Here is a 20,857-nt window from a genome sequence, read left to right on the forward strand (position 1 = left end):
GAAAGATTCCTTGAAACAAAGCTTGTGGACATGGTCGGTTGATCTGTAGTATAGAGACATTCTTGAACTTTGCTCACAAGTGGCTACACAAGTTGTTACCAATTAGTCAATCACTATGATAAATATGAAGTTTAATTCTAATATCAGCAAACCTAGAGTGTAGAATCAGATTTTTAATAAACAAGCGACGTCTGCATTGTTCTTACTGTCCAAATAATTACTAGATCGAGAATGTGTCAACTACCCAGCCATACCAGCAATAACAAATGGTAAGAACCAGAAGATCAGAAGATATGTATACTTGCTCAAAGCAGATTGAATATGTGAGTGCACAAATGGTACCAATTATTCATATGGAGTTGTAGCAAATGCACCCAACTAGCCTAGAGGTTCTGTCCTCCTTTACAAGATCTTTGAAGGGAGAATCTGCCTTTTATATACACTGTGTGTGTGTGTGTGTGTGTGTGTTATATCGGGTTTCATTTCATATTATATGTACACAACTTTCTTGGAAAAATGTTAGCAAAATGCATTATTGTTTACTCAAATTCATGTCAAGCATGCCTGCACTCCTACTACTGTTGCCTACTGGACCGTTTGAAGTTGCAGCTGCCTACTCGGAAGTGCTTGTATTCAGTAGAGGCTACTCTGTCACAATTCTCACCAATATTTTCTCATTAAAATCTGATTGCTTCCATTAAGGGCAATAAAAAGTGCTTCCTCTCAAAGTAGCGGAGTGGTCCCTTCTTCATGAAGCACTAAAAAGGTGTTTTCATAAGCCTTAAAGCACTGTAACCATTTCTGCAAAACGATGTCAAAAATCCATTTCGCAATTCTACAAACATGCAGAATGAGCCTGAAATGGACTGACTTTCTTGAACAAGTAGAACAATTATGGAACAAAGAGATAGTAAAAGGCAGGAGTCTGGTAGTGCAATGTAATCAAATTTAATGGGATGAGATTATATGGACACATAACTATAGGTTTCTACGAGATAAGAATGAAGGACAACATCTATGCAAGCCCTCTTGCCCTCTTGCCCTTTTTTTTTTTCTATCTCTGACTCTTTCACCCTACCAGTCAGGTCAGATATAACTGGTAACCGGTTCTTTACAGCTTCCATCAACTTCTGCATCATTTCTCACAGTCTCTTTTTTAATTCAATTAGCTCCCTTACCACTTTCAACTCCCAAGACATGCACATTGAAGTTGCAGGATCACTTTTCTGTTACATGGCTTCTCAACCAAGCATCCTTTTAAGTTTTGGAAACATTTGCATGTTCACTCTTGCTGTCTCGCATTCAACTTTGTTCCCTTCTTTATTTCTTTTCTTCTATATATGGTTACTTGGCAGATGTCTTAAACAAAGGAAACACTTTGGTTACAAGATTTTTCGTACTTAAACATTCCGCATCAGTATTGCTAGAGGTGCATTCACATCGCTGTAGAATTGAACCAAATGTAGTCAAATATGCCGGTTATAGTGCACCAGTTTAATACAGAACAGGAAATGGGCATAGTGGTGTTGCTCCTAACTCGTAAGTACACTTTTCTGCCTCTTTGGTTATACTCAGACAACCTCCCAGCACATGCAGCATAAAAAGTCAGGTTCACCTTTCTCATTGTTAAAATTTCACCTGTCCTAAACTGCATCGTCTAGAGGCCTTGAGTTCGATTTCAATCCTAAGAATTTATTCCATATATACTCTGCTAGTATCATATCTGCAGATTATACCATAGTTGATAGTTCCTATAACCAACACCAATTAAAAGCAAGACCTTGATAGTTTTGGAAATTTCTTGTGCCTGTGATCACTTTTTGACAACCATTTGATCTTCGATCACAGTGAGCAGCTAACCTGATTGGGTGTTTGCCCATGCTAAAGCACACCAGTAAGGACTAGGGAGAGAGATAGGTGGGGTTGAAAAGATAATTGTTATATTATTGGTTTCTCATATTTCTTGTGATTCATTCTTTTAGGATTGGAACTTGCAGAAGGCTTGATAGTAGTAGTCAAATTGAGTTTCCACCAATGTCTTAGGAAGAAACTTAGTAAACATCAATCTAAATTGAAGGCACAAAACAGTCTGGCAAGTAGCATCTATAGTTCCACTTTGTTCCCTGAATATCGAAACTGCTATTCGCATTAGTGGTTGTTGTATAATTGAACCCAAACACAGTCAAATTGGCCAGAAGTTAATGCAGCATCAAGTTCCTGGTCAGAAAATGGGCATTACAGTGCTGCATCTGTTTCATGGGAAGAAATTTTGTGGCAAATCTTGTGGACATGGTTGGTTCATTTGGAAGTATCGAGGCATTCCAAAAAATTTAGTCACAAATGGGTTTAAATGATGATGTAAAAATGTGAGGTTTGATTCAGTCATATTGAGATCATCCTTGACACAGAGCCTTAATGATGTAAAACCAACTCCAAAATTGCTCAAAGCCTTGAATGTACAAAGTCTGGAATGAGATTTATTTCCGACATTTGAAAAAAAGAAGAAGAAGAAGATGAGATTGTGTATAAAACTCTATATTAGTTATTTTTCATTCAATAAATGAATAATACACATAATTGTTGTAGAGAATTGGAAAATGTTGTAATTGTATTCATCTCACCATGAGGTTTATATAGGGTTACATCATGTATACAAAAGGCAATACATAATAGCTATACTAATCAATCGCACATTACAAGTATGTCAATCGCATATCACGAGTCTGTCAATCGCACATCACGAGTCTGTCAATCGCATACATCAAGTATGTCAATCGCATACATCAAGCAATACCTATTGCATGAATAGTCATTATCATTTACAACACTCCCCCTTGGATATTCCATGTCAATAGTGTTGCCTCTGCTATGCGCTTCTAAGTTGCCTCGTCAAAAACATTGCCAAGTAATAAAAACCCTGTGGGAAAAAACAACCTTGGTCGAAGGAGAAAAAGAGCACAACGCGCGTGAATATGGAGTAGTCGACATCCTTCAACACTCCCCCTTGTGCCGCTCAAACTCGGTGATGACACTTTGATCGTTGCCTCACTAAAAACCTTGCCAGGTAACAAAAACCCTGTGGGACAAAAATAACCCTGGTCGAAGGGCAAAAAGAGCACAACACGTCCTTCACTCTTCGAGATCGAACATGTAGACATCATACCTCCCCCCTGATGTCAAGGTCTCCCCCTTATTTCTACAATTATGGGAGTTCAGATAACTTTCTTAATCCGATGCTCTTCACATGTTTCTCGAAGGTGGATTTAGGTAACGACTTGGTAAACAAGTCCGCTACATTATCCTCTGAACGGATTTGATTCACTTCAATATTTAGAAGTGTTTGTTGTTGCTGATTGTAAAAGAACTTAGGCGATATATGCTTGGTGTTGTCGCCCTTGATGAAACCTAACTTTATTTGCTCAATACAAGCTGCATTATCTTCATAAATGCATGTAGGTTCATCTGTGGTAGACTTCAAACCACAAGTTCCTCGAATGTGTCTAATTACAGACCTTAGCCATATGCATTCTCGCACGGCTTCATGTAGAGCGATAATCTCTGCATGATTTGAGGAAGTAGCAACAAGGGTCTGCTTTGTAGACCTCCAAGATATCGCAGTGCTTCCCATAGTAAAGACATAACCCGTTTGGGAGCGACCTTTGTGAGGGTCAGAGAGATACCCTGCATCAGTAAAACCCATCAAGACATCATTGTCATTTTGATGGAGGGGAGGAGGAGCACGGAAGGTGGCGTTTTGCCTTGTGGAGTCCGATCCCACACTTCCGTTATTTCTTTTCTCTCTGTAGGGATAGAATAAGCCCATATCAATCGTACCTCTCAAGTATCGAAAGATTGTCTTTATGCCAATCCAATGGCAGCGTGGTGGCGCAGAACTGTGCCGAGCTAACAAGTTCACTGCGAATGAGATGTCCGGTCTTGTGCATTGAGCTAAGTACAATAATGCGCCTATTGCACTTAGATAGGGCACTTCAGCCTCTAATAAGTCTTCGTCCTCATCCCTTGGACGAAACGGATCTTTTTCAGGCTCAAGACTACGACCGATCATGGGAGTACTCACATGCTTTGCTTTATCTTCATTAAAGAGCCTTAATAATTTTTGAGTATATGCTGACTGATGAATCATAATCCCATCACTACGGTGCTCGAGTTCTAGTCCGAGGCAAAACCGTGTTTTCCTAAGATCTTTCATCTCAAATTCGGATTTCAAGTATTTAGCAGTTTCTTTTAACTCATCTAGAGTTCCAATTAGGTTCATGTCATCGACATAAACTGCTACAATTGCAAATCCGGAACTTGTCCTCTTTATAAACACGCATGGGCATATTTCATTGTTGACATATCCCTTCCCAATCAAGTAGTCACTTAGACAGTTATATCACATCCGTCCGGATTGTTTCAATCCATATAGTGAGCGTCTCAATCTTATTGAAAATGCGCTCCGTGGTTTAGAGCCACTTGACTTGGGTAATTGAAGTCCATCTGGAACCTTCGTATATATCTCTGAATCTAGATCCCCATAGAGATATGCTGTAACCACATCCATAAGCTGCATGTCAAGTTTTTCAGAAACTACCAAATTGACAAGGTAGCGGAACGTTATAACGTCCATTACGGGAGAATATGTCTCCTCGTAGTCGATTCTAGGGCATTGTGAGAAACCTTGCGCCACAAGGCGGGCTTTGTATCTAACAATCTCATTTTTCTCATTACGCTTTCTAACAAAAACCCATTTATGGCCAACAGGCTTTATACTTGGGGTGTCAACGTTATAGGCCCAAATACCTGTCTCTTTGTTAGTGAATTCAATTCAACCTGGATCGCATTTTTCCATTTAGGCCAGTCTGCTCTTTGTTGACATTCTTCAACAAAGCGAGGTTCGATATCATCGTGTTCTATAATTCCTTGAGCAATAGAATATGCAAACACATCATCAAGGATAATAGAATCTTGATTCAACGTCTCATGTACACTAGTATAATTCATGGAGATCTCCCTATTTCCTGGAATTGGTTCTAACATTGGAGCGTCCCCCAATGATGTCTTTTGGACATAACCATAATCCGGAATATCTTCATGAGACGGGTTATTTATGTTGATGATTAATGGATCTTTCTGTGCCAAACTCGCTTTCTTTCTCGGGCGAGAATCCATCGAACCTTTGGGTCTCGCACGTTTCCTTGCTGGGAGCCCGGCCTGAGCCACATTGCCATCACTATTAGTGGTGGCAGCGCCATGCCCAATACCCCTAGGGGTGGCGCCATGTCCATGATTTTTAGGGACATCAATCCTTACAGGCACGTTTGCAGCAGGTATTTGTGATCTTGTCACTTTAGCGATATCAGAAAACGCATCAGGCATAGAGTCTGCTACGTTATAAAGATCGAGAATTCTTCGTACTTCAATTTCGGACTGTGCGGTTCGGGGATCAAGATGAGACAAAGTGGGGACAGACCACGACAATTCCTGTCGTTCCTGTTGAACATTATTGTTCCTATCTCCCCCTAACGACGGGAAGACTGTCTCATCAAAGTGACAATCCGCAAATCTAGCGGTAAATAGATCGCCTGTCAAGGGTTCTAAGTAGCGGATAATGGTTGGAGAGTCATATCCAACATAAATGCCTAATCGTCTTTGAGGACCCATTTTGGTGCGCTGTAGCGGCGCAATTGGCACATAAATTGTACACCCAAATATGCATAAGTGTGAGACATCAGGCTCATATCCAGTAACCATCTGGGACGCAGAAAAGGGTTGAGTGACAGTAAGCCTCAGACGAATGAGCACAGTTGCATGCAATATTGCATAGCCCCAAGCAGAAACAGGGAGATTGATGCACATAACCAATGCTCGAGAGACCATTTGAAGTCTTTTAATGGCAGCTTCTGCGAGACCATTTTGGGTGTGAACATGAGGAACAGGGTGTTCAACCTCAATCCCAATGGACATGCAATAGTCATCAAATATTTTTGATGTAAACTCTCCAGCACTGTCAAGACGAATTGACTTAATGGTATGATCTGGGTGGTTTAGCAAATGCAGCATTTCTTGTGGACAATAGCATGACATGTGACCATCGTGTCGATGCATCAACCAACACCATAAAATATCTAAATGGTCCGCAAGTTGGTTGAATAGGTCCACAAATATCACCTTAGATTCTTTGCAAGAATGGTATGTTTTCTTTAGTGTCCTTTGCATAGGATGGTTTAGATCCTAACTTTGCTAAAGAGCAGGCTTTGCAAAACGAAAGATGGGCTTTAGAAGCTACCAGGGGAGTATCCGGTTGAGCCACGAAGTCACAATTGACTTTAGAAGTAGAAAAAGGAACCAAGGAGGCATTGGTGGTGTCAATACCACTTTTGGGCCGCAGGGGGTAGGCGGCGCCAGCCCTACCTTGGATCGAATTTTGGTTATGACTTCTTTTCGTTTTGAAAATGGATGTCCGTGTGAAGTCTTTAATATACGGATCATCATATCACGACCTGGGTGTCCCAAACGGTCTTGCCAAAGCTTATATGTGTCAGAATCCCATAAGTCATCTCTCATGATATGGTTGGATTCAATAATTAGAATAGTGGTTGCATACAACCCACTAGATCGACACATAAGTTTCTCTAATACTCATTTATGTCCGTAGTCATTAGAGGTGATGAAAAGGAACTCTTGTCCATTCTCACAATGTGTTTCCACATGAAAACCATTGGCTCTTATATCTTTAAAACTCAATAGGGTCCTTTCAGCCCTAGGAGCATATAGAGCTTCGGTGACATTAATACTTGTGCTATTTGGCAACATAAATTGAGCTGGTCTTCGACCATGAATCAATTGTGATGGTCCAGCCATCGTAGTCACAGAAGATCGACTAGGCGTCATCCATAGAAATAGTTGCCTATGTCGCAATATAGTATGTGTGGTGCCACTATCAATAAGGCATTCCAACTCTCCAAGAAACTTACTGAAAAATAAAGTTCGGAATTAAAACATGTCCATGACATCGAATAATAATACTGTACTTTATTAATAAAGATAGCCAATGATTACATCAAAGGTCCCAAAAAGTCTAATCCAAAATAAAATCAAACTAAGACACATTGTAGTCACTCTATCCGTTTGGTAACTCCAATCAAATATGACCAGGAAAGTAGAGAGAGATGTTGGTGGAGCGAGGCTCTCTTAAGTACCATTAATCTCAATGACTTTCTTAGACATCATATTTCATTGGGTGCACCACATAAGAAAGAGTTTAATACAATTGTCATTTATTGACTAAGGCATATTGCCATTACAAAAATTCTTGGAAAATAAAAGGACTATTCTAATCAAAGTCTGCAGCATCCTTGTGCACTTCATCTTCAGCTTTGAAGTCCTCTATGGTGAGATTGACATCTCCACCATCTTCTTCTTTTGCAAGGTACACTTCTTGCTCCCTGAGGTCCCTGTATGCCCTGTATCTTAAAGCTAGTTGCTCGCTTGCCTTGCATTGCTTGAACCAATACTCACTTGATCTACATCGATGACACATGTCATTGTGGTTGCCTCTCTTTAATTGAGGTGCACGTTGTGGGCGTTCCCTAGGAGAGTTGGCTCCACCACCACGACCCATGGCACCTCCACCACGAGGCATGACGCCACCACAACGACCAAGGATACCACGACCACCTCTCCCACGCTTGGCATTGCCACCACGTGTATCCGCACCAAACCTGCAGTTTCCTTCCTTGTTAGGGCGGTTATATGGACTCATACGTCCCTCATATCCCTTATTCTTAGGGTTCCGCTCCTTGCGCTCTCTTTTGGGTGAATTATAATTCGCCTCATGAACGCTTTTAGTTCCAATGGGCCTTGAATTATAATTCCTCATGAGTATATTATCATGTTTCTCAGCTACAGATATGAGATTGATAAGCTGATGAAATCTCGTGATCCGTCCAGTATTGACTTCAGTGCGGTATTGCTTTGATACCACAATGGCTGAAATGGGGAAGGTGGAGAGAGTTTTCTCAATTAGCTCTTGCTCTGTGACAGGTTGTCCACAAAACCTCAATATGGACTGTAGGCGAAGAGCTTCTGAATTATATTAAGCAACAGACTTGAAATCAGCAAAGCGTAGATTGTTCCATTGAACCTTCAAGTCAGGAAGGAGGGAATCTTGGACATTGCCAAAGCGCTCTTCTAGCGCTACACATAGCTCTCTTGCATCCTTGATCGACATATACTCCAATCTGAGTGCCTTATCCATATGGCGTCGCATCAAGATAACTGCTTGAGCATGCTTTGTAGGTGTACGCACGAACACACGATCCGGGTTAGGTGCCTGGATTATGGGTAATATTCCCTTTGAAGTGAGGTGGTTCTCAACATCGGTTACCCAACTGTGGTAATCCGAGCCTGTTGAGTCAAGCATGGGAAAGTCAAGTCTAGGTTCATTCGACATCCTGAAAATAAGAAGAGAAGATATATTAGTTTCGGAGCTAAACTTTCACGAAAAACTAAAATAATAAGATTTCCGAGCTATGCTACCAAGAAATCAATTTCCAAGAATCTCTTTTGGATTAGACCAAACAATAATGTTTTAATATGGTCACAATTTGATGCTTACGGACGCTCTTAGTCCGAGCATTACGAACACTCTTAGTTCATACGAACACTCTTAGTTCGTTAAGCGTGAATCCCCACAATTCCACTTTATTAAATACTCAAAATTAAATGTTCATATATTTCACAATTCTGCAATAAATAAAAGAATTTTAAAATACAAGAAAGCAGGAACTTTAATCTTTAAAACTTACTTGTTGAAATTCGGAGCAGATTCGCTTCTGAACAGCTCCCACTTCGAATGGTGTACATGTCTCAAAATGACTCCAATAGAGTTTAAATTTGGAGGTTAGATAGAAGAGGCAGAGACGAACAACTTTGATGAAGGAAGGATTTTGATCTGAGGTCCCGATCAAGACATTTCGGGGCGTGCAAATAGGCTGATCTGCACAGGAACGAGCGTGCTGTTGTGCTGCAGGGGCAGCAGGCGTGCGACGATGCTGCAGGGACAGTAGGAGGCACACGGGTGCTCAAGGGCTGCAGGAGCAGCGTACGGTATGGCTAGCAAGGGTTAGGAGCTTGCGGCAGTTTTTTGGTGAAAGAAATTTCCGGTGTTAGGGTTTTTTTTTTTTTTTTTTTTAGGCTAAGGTTAAAACTCGTGCTGATAACGTGTTGTAGAGAATTGGAAAATGTTGTAATTGTATTCATCTCACCATGAGGTTTATATAGGGTTACATCATGTATATAAAATGCAATACATAATAGCTATACTAATCAATCGCACATTACAAGTATGTCAATCGCATATCACGAGTCTGTCAATCGCACATTACAAGTATGGCAATCGCATACATCAAGCAATACCTATTGCATGAATAGTCATTATCATTTACAACAATAATGACATATTTTTAAGAATACTTCCATACTTTATATTTTTAAAGGGTCTCATTAAACTTTTCTTATATTTAAATTTAAAATATTATACGTATATTATACGAGATTTTTTTACCTTTTTTCATATCTTACATATATTATTAAAGAAAAATGAATGTAAGTTAATATTTTAAAATTTCAAAACTATTTATTTAATAATTTGAGAAAATTTTACTGAATTTTCAACAAACTATAAATGAAATTGTCCGAATAATGTAAGTACATATTTTTCTCGTATTATACATCCCCGATATTTTACTAACTATAAATAAAGTTGTTTGAATATTCAAATAATATAAATACGTATTTTTATTATATTATACGTTTTTTATTAACTATGATAAAAACATAGAGCCTTCAAAATATCAGCCGCCACGTGAACGACACGGATGCAGTCCACGTTGTTAGAAAGCTCCAGAAATTTCATTGTTTGTTTAGGAGACGCGGGAAACATCTCGAAGCCAAAACTTTGACCGAAGCTAGATTTTTCCGTCTGCAGCTACATTTTTCCTTCACTTATTTCCCTTTCGTATATAAAACGGGTGCTATCTCAAACCCCTCTCCTCAGGCATAGACTGTGATCACAAAAACCGAAGCCAAAAAGAGACCAGACAACAAAGCATCCATTTCTTCCTTTTGGGTTTGTGGACCGATTCGCCTCTGATAACTGAGTCATTTGGATTGTGGAACCGTTTGGCTGATCATTTGAACTGTAAGTTCTTCATCTTCCATGTTGTTTTATGATGTCAACAGTTTGTAATTGCACTTTGAGTTTTTGTTTCTGCTGTAAATGTGGGATGAATAGAGAGAAATTTGGTTGTTATATATACTGCTGTGATCTTACATTTCTGCACTTGCATTAATTGGGTATTACATACTCATTGATTTGAATGTTCTTTGAGGACTTCCTTGGTTTATATGAATCTTTGTAGTTTGTGATTTTGCTTTACAAATACTCTGTTTATATATGTTTGATTTTGTATCATATAGTGCAAATTAGTTTAGTTGCTATCGATAAATTGATCAACTTCAACTAGTTGATGTGTCTGCTACAGTTTGTACATTTTCGCTTCCTTGCAGCCTTTCGAAATTGTTACTGATTTGTGATCCTGATTTGTGGGTTGACAGAAACTTTTGGAGTTGTCAAGACTTTTTTGTGTGGAGGATTTCCTTTGATTTTGTGTGTGTAGACAAAGCTAGTTAACAACGATGCCGATGTACAAATACATGGATTCACACCCCGAGCAAAAAAACCAGACCTTCTCTTTCCCTCAATATCCTTACCCGCCTCACCAACCAAACCCACCTATGGCATTTGTGCCTTGGCCTTATGGTGGCAACTTTGGCTACCCAAACCCCGTGCCGTGCTATTCTTGCTGTAACCATGGTAATGCTCCTGGTTATAATGGTTTCAGACCCTCCTACCCTCAAATTCCAATGCCATCACCAGTACATTTTGCTGGTGGTTATCCTGCTCCATATCATGAAGCCTACCCTGTTCAATATGTCCCGCCTCCTCATTACTCTATGGAGCTTCCTCAATATGATTATGACAAGAAGATGCCAGGAAATTACCACTGCTGTGGGTGTCCTAATCACAGCCACGAGAATAAGGGTGTGAAGATTGAAGAACAAGAATCACCGGATGTTGTCGAAAAGATGAATGACTCATTGGTTCCGGGTCAGATGACAAATTACCCTTATCCTTCTGTTTGGATTCCACCAGGAAACATGAAGGGTGAGGAGCAAAGGAAACTTTCTGGTCCGGAGATTGTAGAGCAAAAGAAGAATCCAGATGATCATGAAAGGCCTCCTGTGAGTTTGAAATCTCAGGAAGGAGATCAAAGGCGTGGTTTGTTACCTTTTGACATGGCCAATATTGGATCTTTGATGCAAGGTGGAAATGGGGAGCGGGTTCAGGATCAACGGAGTGAGGACAGAAAAAAGGAATTTCCATTTCCAATTTTTTGGATGCCCTCTTATGATGATACTAAGCGTGATGGAGCTGGAAAGAAGGACAAGGACATGGATGCATCTCAGGATCAGCAGACTGAAGAACGAATGAGGCAACTCCCATTCCCATTCTTCTGGCTCCCTCTTGAAAATAAACAGAAGGATGTTGGAATGGAGGAGGAGAAGAATGAGGAAAATAGGAAGGTTGATGCTAATCCAAGGATTGTTCCAGCGAAGCACGCGGAGAGTATTGACAATGGGACTGGAGTTAATGAAGATAAATCTGCTGGGCTGGGTGTTATAGACAGAAAGGGAAAAGATGCTAATCAGAGAGTCATACCAGTGAAGCAAATGGATCTACCTAAAAATGAGGACAACTCTGAAGACGCTAAAAGAAGAGGAAGGGAAGTCCCTGTGAAGCATGTGGATGACAATTTAGCTAACAAACCTTCTGGTATCACTGTTCGAAGCCAGTCCTCCTCCCCAAAGAAGTCATCTAGGCTACCTCCTGTTTGTCTGAGAGTCGATCCTTTGCCAAGTACGAAGAAGAATGGCGGTGGTAGTTCCAGATCTCCTAGTCCTCCTGGTCATAAAAAAGTTCAAAAAGAGACTCCAGCAGACACTTCCAAGGCCTCTGCTTCATTTAGCTTGCCAGAGGACTCGCAACAAAATCTGAAGCCCCACAATTCAAGCAATGGAAATGAGGTAGAGCCATTCAAGAAAGAGAAGGTTATTTATGTTATGGACAAGGGAATTGGCGAAAACAATGATTCAATGCATACATCTCAGATTCCTGTTAATTCCAAACAGGTTTCCTCAAAGCCAACTGGTGGGGATGCCGGCAAAGATGGGAATCTATGTGAGGTCAATGAGGATCAAGGCACAGGAAAGATAGGAGAAACAACAGCTCAGAATGTGGAAGAGACGAAGAAAACTTCGGGGTCAGTTAAATCAGTTGTTGAGGGAAGTAATTTTGAGAGAAAGATGATATCAGATGTAGCAGCGGCTGTGCTTATTCAATCTGCTTACCGTGGATTCATGGTTAGGAGGTGGGAACCATTGAAGAAATTGAAGCAATTAGCTGAGATACGTGAGCAAGTGGCTGATATTCAGAATCAAATCATATCTTTGGAGACCTCTGATCTCAACAAAAACGATAAACAAAGAGTGGTAATCGGGGAAACCATCATGAGACTTCTTTTAAGACTGGATACCATTCAGGTATGCACTTGACTGATTTGCTTTGTGTATCTTTATCTTGTAAAAGCAGTTAACCAAGATTTAGAATCTGCCGTACATGTGAAAAATTTTATGCGCATACTTACAGATTGAAACAATCTGGAATCTGTTCTGAAGAAATTTGAGTAATAGTTAATTGATTTTGGTAACTTGAAATTAGGCATCTGAATATGTACACCTTTCGGTTTAGGGTTTGAAGATGGGATGTCAAAGCTTTGGCATTTGTTTTCATGTAATGCTCATGTGCTTCCTTGTTTGTTGCTATTTAACAGGGTTTGCTCCCAAGTCTCAGAGACATAAGAAGATCCTTGGCAAGGGAGCTTGTACTTCTGCAGGAAAAGCTTGATGATATAATGTCTAAGAAATCCCAAGACACAACACAAGAGGTGTCCTCTGTTAAAACTGTGGAAGAGCTCAATGCCAATGGCAACAACAGTGTCTGCATGTCAGAGCAGCAAGCAGAGGAAGCAGCAAAAGATGGTGAAGAATTCCCTGCTGCTGCTAGCGATAACAGTCATGTTGCCACAGAGCCTTGCCAGGGGCAGGTGACACAAACCACGGATTCTCTCCCTGGCATGGAAGTTGAGGTACCAGAACTCTCTGAACATAAAGAGCTGGATACAGCATCTGAGAATGGACAGCATGAACTCCCTGGGGCTTGTGATCTGAATTCTAAAGGTCTTGATTCAGGACCTACAATGGAATGGAAATATAACATCGCTGATGGACAGCTTAGTGATGGACAGGCAGTGGTGGTGGATGCAGAAATGGCCAATGGTGCTACTGAGTTTGAGCAATGTGGTGAAGCTCCATCTCCTGTAGAGGACACGCCAGACCATAGTGTGGTTTCAACTGCTTCAGAAGTTACAATAAGTCCAGAGTTGTCTCAAGTAGCAGTTAATACTGAGCCTGCTGCTTCAGAGCCTGAAAATGTTGAAGCATCAGAAATGAGCAAGGATGAAATGGAACAAGGTGGAGAGGTGGAATTGACCATGTCACCTGATATAACTTCTCCAATAGCCACTGATGATGCGACTGAGAAAGAAGTGGAGATGCATGAGCTTGCAGCTTTGCAACTAGGCACAACTGATGAAGACAGTGGTGCTATTTCTGAATTGAAAAAGAACGAAGAAGTCCACATGGTGCAAGAAAACGATGTCTCAAAAAGTGGGGAAGAAGAAATAGTGGCTCTGCAACAAGAGGAGGGAACAGCGGAGGAATTGACCAAGTTGGGAGGCCTAGTTGATGAGGAACACACAGGAGATAAGGTAATTGATCCAGAGGTCGAGCACCATCACAAAAACGAAGCTGCTATAGATGATCATCTGCCAGCAGTCTCTCAAATGGTCGAATCCCAACCATTGAGCTTACCTGTTGAATCTCGTGGAGTGGTGCATGAAAATAGGCCTTCAGACTTGATTGATGGTGTTGACGCTTGCTTGCCTACAGTGGTTGATGCTGACACGCCTAATGAGGATGAGGTTGAGAAAAGTAGAGAAGCCTATAAAGACCAGCAAGCAGTGACCATAGAAGACGATACAGAGATGAAAGAGAACAAAGCTGAAAGCGAAGACAGCAAAGAGGATGTCTTCTCTGAGAAGAGTGAGCCATTGCCCGCAGATGCTGAAACTGCCAAAGAGGATGTCCTCATTGAGAGGAGTGAGCCATTGCCTGCAGATGCTGAAACTGCCAAAGAGGATGTCCTCATTGAGAGGAGTGAGCCATTGCCTGCAGATGCTGAAACTGCCAAAGAGGATGTCCTCATTGAGAAGAGTGAGCCATTGCCTGCATCGCCGATCGTGACTGAGGTTTCCTCCGGTGATGGAAGCGTCGTGGGAGATGAAGGTGCTAGGAAGTTAATTAAAGAGAATGAGAAGCTAAGGGAAACGTTGCAGAAGTTGATGGTAGCAGGAAAAGACCAACTACAAGTGATATCCGACCTCACCGGTAGAGTGAAAGATTTGGAGAAAAAGTTGGCTAAGAAGAAGAAATTAAGAACAAAAAGGTGTAGGGCTGCATCATCTCGGTCTTCGTGTGTCAAACCATCAAGCAATCACTTGAAGGAGAGGACTGGCGTTGCAATGTGAAGAGGGGTTACTTGATTCTGCAGCTTTCTTGTAACAGGAATGCAATGTTGTAATGTGGGTGAGTGAGTCTGCTTGTATCTATACTATGTGAGCCTTGTATCTGTTTTCACTTGCCAATAATAAAGAATATTTTCATCAAATCTGTGTAGCATTATACTTCACAATATGTCAAACAGAGACAATGCAATAAGAAACAAAATTGATAACAGACATGGGAGTAAAAACAAAAGGCTTCCTAGCTAAACCAGGAACAAAAGTCCTTTCATTTCCATCATAAGTACTTCTTTACAGCAAATTAAAGCACTACCCTTCCCCTCCCCATGACCTACCACCATGGTCTAAAATTTTCATAATATTCTCCAAAATTGTTCTCTACATATATATAACATATTTTCAATATTAGTTGATATATGAATTTTATTTTCAATATTGTGCGCTAATATTTGATCAAGAATCATGATAATAGAATTTTACCAAATAAAATAAAATAAATGAACGAAAGAAATCAAAATTCTCTAATTAAATACATTTCTCAAATCATTTATTCTAATAAATGAGGGACAAAAAACCCAAGAACACCAACAAATCTAACATAACTTCTTGGAGCTTTTACATTTCCCGCGCATTCTAGGAAAGTCTCACAAATCATTAGGAACCATCGATCTAACTTGTGGAGGAGGTAGCTCCATGAATATTCTGTGAATAATCTTGAACAAATCAGTGAGAAAAAAAAAATAGAAGAAATATTTCATTAAGCATCCAGCCAAATTCTCCTGTCTTCACTAACTATTCTTGAAGGCCAATTTACTTAATATGAAACAAAACGGTTAATCATGTCAGGGAAAATCCACTGGCTTTACTTTTTACCACAGCTTGACCATACAATCTACTCCACTAAATCCACCCTGGACTTTCTCTCAAATACCCCAGCCCGGGGCCCCACTCCGTTTCTTGCAGAACCCCCCCGCGCTCTCTCTCTCTCTCTCTCTCTCCTCTCTTTCTCTCTCTAGGGTTCTTCACCGGAATGTCTTGCCCCGACTGCCTTCACTTCAAATCAAGACCGTTCATTTCCCCAGTGAGCTTCTCTTCTTAATCGAATCCGTACCGTCGGCTTCGCTTCTTCGCCGGAAACCATGAAGAGAATAGGAGGAGTAGCCGAGAAAATGCACGTGCTGGAGATCAACCTGATCTCCGGTCAGGGCTTGAAAGTCCCGTCCGGGAAGTTACGGCGGATGAAGACCTACGCAATCGCCTGGGTCGACTCGGACCACAAGATCCGGACCCGGGTCGACAAAGTCGGAGCCGAGAACCCGACTTGGAACGACCGGTTCCTCTTCAAGGTCTCCTCCGAATTCCTCGCCAGGGAGACGTCCGGGATCACGATCGAGATCTACGCCGTCGGTGTCATCCGCGACCATCTCGTCGGCACCGTCCGATTGATCCTCAGCAACTTTCTTGACCTGGAATCCAAGATCCCGTCGTTCACGGCGCTGCAGGTTCGCCGGCCTTCTGGAAGATTCCACGGCGTGTTGAACGTCGCCGCGTTGGTCAATCACGAGTCGGAGTGGTCCAAGGAGCTCGACGACGTCTCGGCGATCGGGTACCAAGATCTGATGGGCAAGGGAGAGAGCTTCCGGCGCCGGCGCCGAAGGGACAGCTTGACGAGGTCGACGGAGAATTTCTCCGGCAGCGAGTCGAGGGAGAATTCTTGCGCGGAGTCGGTGGAGAACTCCGACTGTGGCGACTCGTTCAAATCGGCGTCTCCGCCGTATAAATCGCCGTCTAAACTGACGTCTCCGGCGGCGGAGAAGAGAGCGCTGAAGGAGGCGAACGGCGTGAGGGATCTAGCGGCCGGAACCAGGGCTCTGAAGACAGCTGTCCCATCGGACGGCTCGCGATTCTTGTGCTGCTTGCTCACGACGCAGAGGAAGGTTCAGTCATCGTCGGATAAGAACGCAGAAAGGTGAAAAGGTAAAACTGTAAAATAAAATTGAAAAAAAAAAAGAGTGGTGAAAATGGAGGGAGTGTGAAATTCTGATTGAGTTGCGTGGAGGGGCTACGTCGTCGTTTTTTGTGGGTTTGAAATTGAGCATATAGCATTTTGGGTAAATACTGAAATTTGTTCGCTGGTGGATAAGAGCTTTAGTTTCTTCTTGACTCTCAAATCTATCTGGATGGAGATTCAGGTAGGCACTGGAGAGAAATCTGCAGCTCCAAATTGTATTCCATATTTTTAACCTTTTTTTTTTTTTTTTTGGGTTTCATTTTTTGTTATTTTACCTTAATGCTACTATCATTAATCAAACCCAAGAGGCCAAGATTAGTATTTTGGCTAGTGTTTTTACCTAGCAATGTATTTTACCAATACCAGTTGGGTACATGTTAGAATGCAAATATGCATGGTGCCTGGCTTCAACATTTTGAGAAGGATAATTCTCTAGAATGCGTACTACATTTATGAATTTACATTACTTGCGACCTAATTCTTAAAATGAATCGGACCTTAAAGTACGCCAAGTCGCCAACGAGATGGATCCCAAATTTTCACTCTCGGGCAATAGATAAATCATCAAATTCAAATCTTCTCATGTGTCCTTGTCGGTATTTTAGGTAAAACTGAGGTGTTCTGAATTACCAGAGTTTTTGAATTTTAAAGTAACCACAACTTGAGTGTTCCAGTTTTTTAAAACTTGTCTTGGCGCCAAATGTATAAAGGGTTCCATATTGTGAACTTTCCTCGGCCAGCCTTTGTGATCAAAATTTGTACATATAGTAGAGACGGATGCCAATAACAGTGTAAGGTTGGGTTTAGACTTTAGACATCCATGAACCTATAAGGTTTTTTGTGGATTGATAGAAATGTTGAGACTTGCCCTTAGTTGAGCCCAAGTTTTATCTGTGGGCCAAAATAATTATTGTTTTCTAAAATCAACCCTAAATTTTGCTTGCGTTGTATCAGTCCATTTGATTTATCTTTCTCATTTACCCCGACTCTTGTTTACCACCCTCTTTCATCACTTCAAGTGCATGCAAGCATGGATCTAGCAGCCAAGAGAGAAAAAGAATGAAAGAAAAAGGAACAAATGGAGAAGACAATGATCCATTTTTATTTCCCTTTCTCTCTCTTTCTAACTTGTAATAAAAAAAGACAATTGAACTACTTCTTGCCATTTTGCTTTCGCCCAAATAGTTAAACGTGGAGCATAAAGCTTCAAAACCCAATATTTGCCATCAATCGAATGCTAGCTCTAACCTACTTCCCCTCAATTACTGAGAAGCCTGGAACCAAATGTTGCCGATGATATGGATGCAATGTCCATCTGGTCCCAATTTGGAATGGAAGAGTGGAACTCCCTTTTAGGATTCTACCATCTACGAGTGCTTTGACAAAGACCAGATATCATCATAAACATATTGTCCTCTACTTCCCTTGTTCTTCGATGGCGATGTATTCAGTGGGGGAGAGATGATATGTGGAGATCAATTTTCAAATTTAAGTTGTAACCATTATTGTTAGGTCTTTCATTTCTCGACCCAATATATCCTATATATAATTGTAGACTTCCTTTGCGATTTCGTTTACTTGCGTTGGAGACTCAAAAACATAGTTTTAAGGGCTATGTAACATGTTGAGTTTGGTGCCAATTTTTCATGTTTGCATTTCAAATAACAGATGAAAAAAAAACATTATAGTGTAAATGGTAAAATGTGGAGTACCTCCGTCTTCACTCTGAAATTTTGTACAGATAGGTGGTAGAATGGTAATAGTAGGTCTCGTATCACATCCTGTAATATTGCCCAGAAAACTTTTGAATGCACGTGTCAATGAACAGAGCGAGCAGATACTATATACCTAAAAAGTGACACAGCAAGCTTACCCGAGAAAAGAGAGAGAAGCACGAGTGGCGTAGCAGAAGTAAATCAGCGAGGCAGACGCAGCGGCAGGCACTAGTACTCTGCAACCTGCAGTGGATAGTGATAACGTACCACCTTATCCCCATGCATCTCTAAAATGCTACGCTAGCTACTCTCTACAGTCTAGCAGCAGCAGTACTAGCTGCACAGTGCACACTAGGGCCACCCAGTGGTGGCTACAGACCTCGACGCCGTAGACATGATTGATTGAAAATGAAGCAAGCAAAACCCAAAACCAATCACATATCTCTCACTGATTTGATGTCTGATTGATTGGTACGTACCGAGCTGCTGCCTCACCGGATCGCGTGCCCACTCCGATATATATTTATTACAGTAGGCGATGGACTAGACCTTTAACGCCACTGTTTTTCGCCGTGAATGACGTCCTGCTCTGCCCCAATTCCAAGGGGATGGATTTCTTTGCCCTAATGGAGAAAATAGTGAACAGAATGCAGGAATCCATGCAATGACTAAAATATCCTCAATATTTTATCAATATCCAAAATTTTCTTGATATTTCCATTAATTTTTTTTCTTCGCATTATCAGTAATTCCATAACTTTTGATATTTTTATCATTGAATGCATCAAATAGGGATGGCAATGGGACAGGTTGGGGATGAGGATTATAATATCATCCCCATCTCCGGGGTCATTCTCCAGCCCCATTCCCGCTACAATCTCTAATAAAAATATATTGGGGATTCCCCGTCCCCATCCCCTCTGATGACTAAGCCTCCAAAACCGCCCCAAATCCCCAATAAGAATTTAATAAATAAGATAATTTTTTCTCACATTGCCTTTTTTAAAATCAAAATATACAACAAATAAAATTAAGACATGTAAATTCATTAATCAAAATTAGTGAGTGCAAAAGTCAAAACACTATTAAAGTAAAGTAGTAAATATATATATTTGTGATTTATATTATAAAAAATAAATTTATATATATAAATTAATAAATGTATATATTATTGGGGCGGGTTTGAGGATGGGGATCACACTACCATCCCGGCCCCATCCCTAATCTTAGATAGCGGGGATTGGAGATCCTCATCCCCATTCCCCATTTGTCCCTGAATTTTCCCCCCATTAGGGGCGGGTATCCAATGGAGCTCCGCCCCGCTAGGGATTTTTGTCATCCCTAGCATCAAACACTTTCAAGTGTGTTGTTAACTAATTTTTTTTTTCTCCATACGTACAAAGACTAAGAAATTAAAAAAACAGATGTCGTAGTTAGCATTTTGTTGCTAAACATGACAATTTTGATAGCAAGACTTTGGATTGTCACTACAACCATGAGGAGATTAGCTTCTCTTTTTTTTTTTTTTTTTTTTTTTTTTGAGAAAAAGGATATTAGCTTCTCTAGACACATGCTCAAATAAAATTTCTGAAACTAAGATTTGTTCAAATATTTTTTCTTTGGAAAAATTATATATTGATATAAGTACATATTAATAATGTATGGTTATCAGTTGAATTTAATCATATTAATAAATCCAAATGTATCTCTTACTGAAGTTATATTGTTTTTGGAGGCTTGGGTTTCGGATCCTCTTTGTTCCGAGTTATGATCCAAGTTAAGTTTGGATTGGTATATGGTTACTGGTCGGGTTTGGTTTTAGTTTCAGATTCTAGCCAGGTAAGGATATGAATCTAGAATTAAGGTTGTTTATGACTTCAGATTTAAGATCTAGGTTAGTACCTGGTTTGGATTTGGACCAGTTATCCTTTTCAAATATAGAGTTGGGATCTTTGTCTCCCTCTCATTTATAGTATACATGGGTCTCAGGTCTCTCTTGTCTATATCTTTCAACGGTTATGAGTTTGGTCACCCCGTTTTTGTCAACCTTGGGAGACTTTGGGCAAATAATTTTGGTGGAATGATTAATTCTTCTTGGATTTAGTCCTTTTAAACGATCATATCTTGTATTGAGATTGTCTAATAATCTATGTCACCATTAGGGCTGTTATTCAGTTGTGTCATGTTAGATTCGTGTCGGGTCAAGGTATTTATCGTGGCATAAGAGACAAACTCAAATCTAATTGTGTCGAAAATTTAAACTCAAACACAACCCATTTATTAAACAAGTTACCCGTTTAACCCATTGACCAAATAGGTCGTACCGTGCTGGACAAAATGACTCATTTAAAGGTTAATACTGCGAC

General features: G+C 40.6%; 2 protein-coding genes across 2 annotated transcripts; both read left to right on the forward strand.

The window, feature by feature from the left end:
- The first annotated feature begins 10,046 nt into the window (after positions 1–10,046).
- LOC112181860 (BAG family molecular chaperone regulator 6) lies at positions 10,047–14,911 on the forward strand. Its single transcript, XM_024320259.2, has 3 exons — positions 10,047–10,204; positions 10,621–12,666; positions 12,957–14,911. Exons 2-3 carry the CDS (start codon positions 10,702–10,704, stop codon positions 14,769–14,771), a joined length of 3,780 nt encoding a protein of 1,259 aa, XP_024176027.1. The 5' UTR covers positions 10,047–10,204; positions 10,621–10,701; the 3' UTR covers positions 14,772–14,911.
- A 617-nt stretch (positions 14,912–15,528) lies between these two features.
- On the forward strand, positions 15,529–17,081 carry LOC112174307 (BON1-associated protein 2). Its single transcript, XM_024312052.2, has one exon. The coding sequence runs from the start codon at positions 15,905–15,907 to the stop codon at positions 16,736–16,738; it is 834 nt and encodes a 277-aa protein (XP_024167820.1). The 5' UTR covers positions 15,529–15,904; the 3' UTR covers positions 16,739–17,081.
- Positions 17,082–20,857: the final 3,776 nt, after the last annotated feature.

This window comes from Rosa chinensis, chromosome 1 (assembly GCF_002994745.2).
Source record: "Rosa chinensis cultivar Old Blush chromosome 1, RchiOBHm-V2, whole genome shotgun sequence".
NCBI lineage: Eukaryota > Viridiplantae > Streptophyta > Magnoliopsida > Rosales > Rosaceae > Rosa > Rosa chinensis.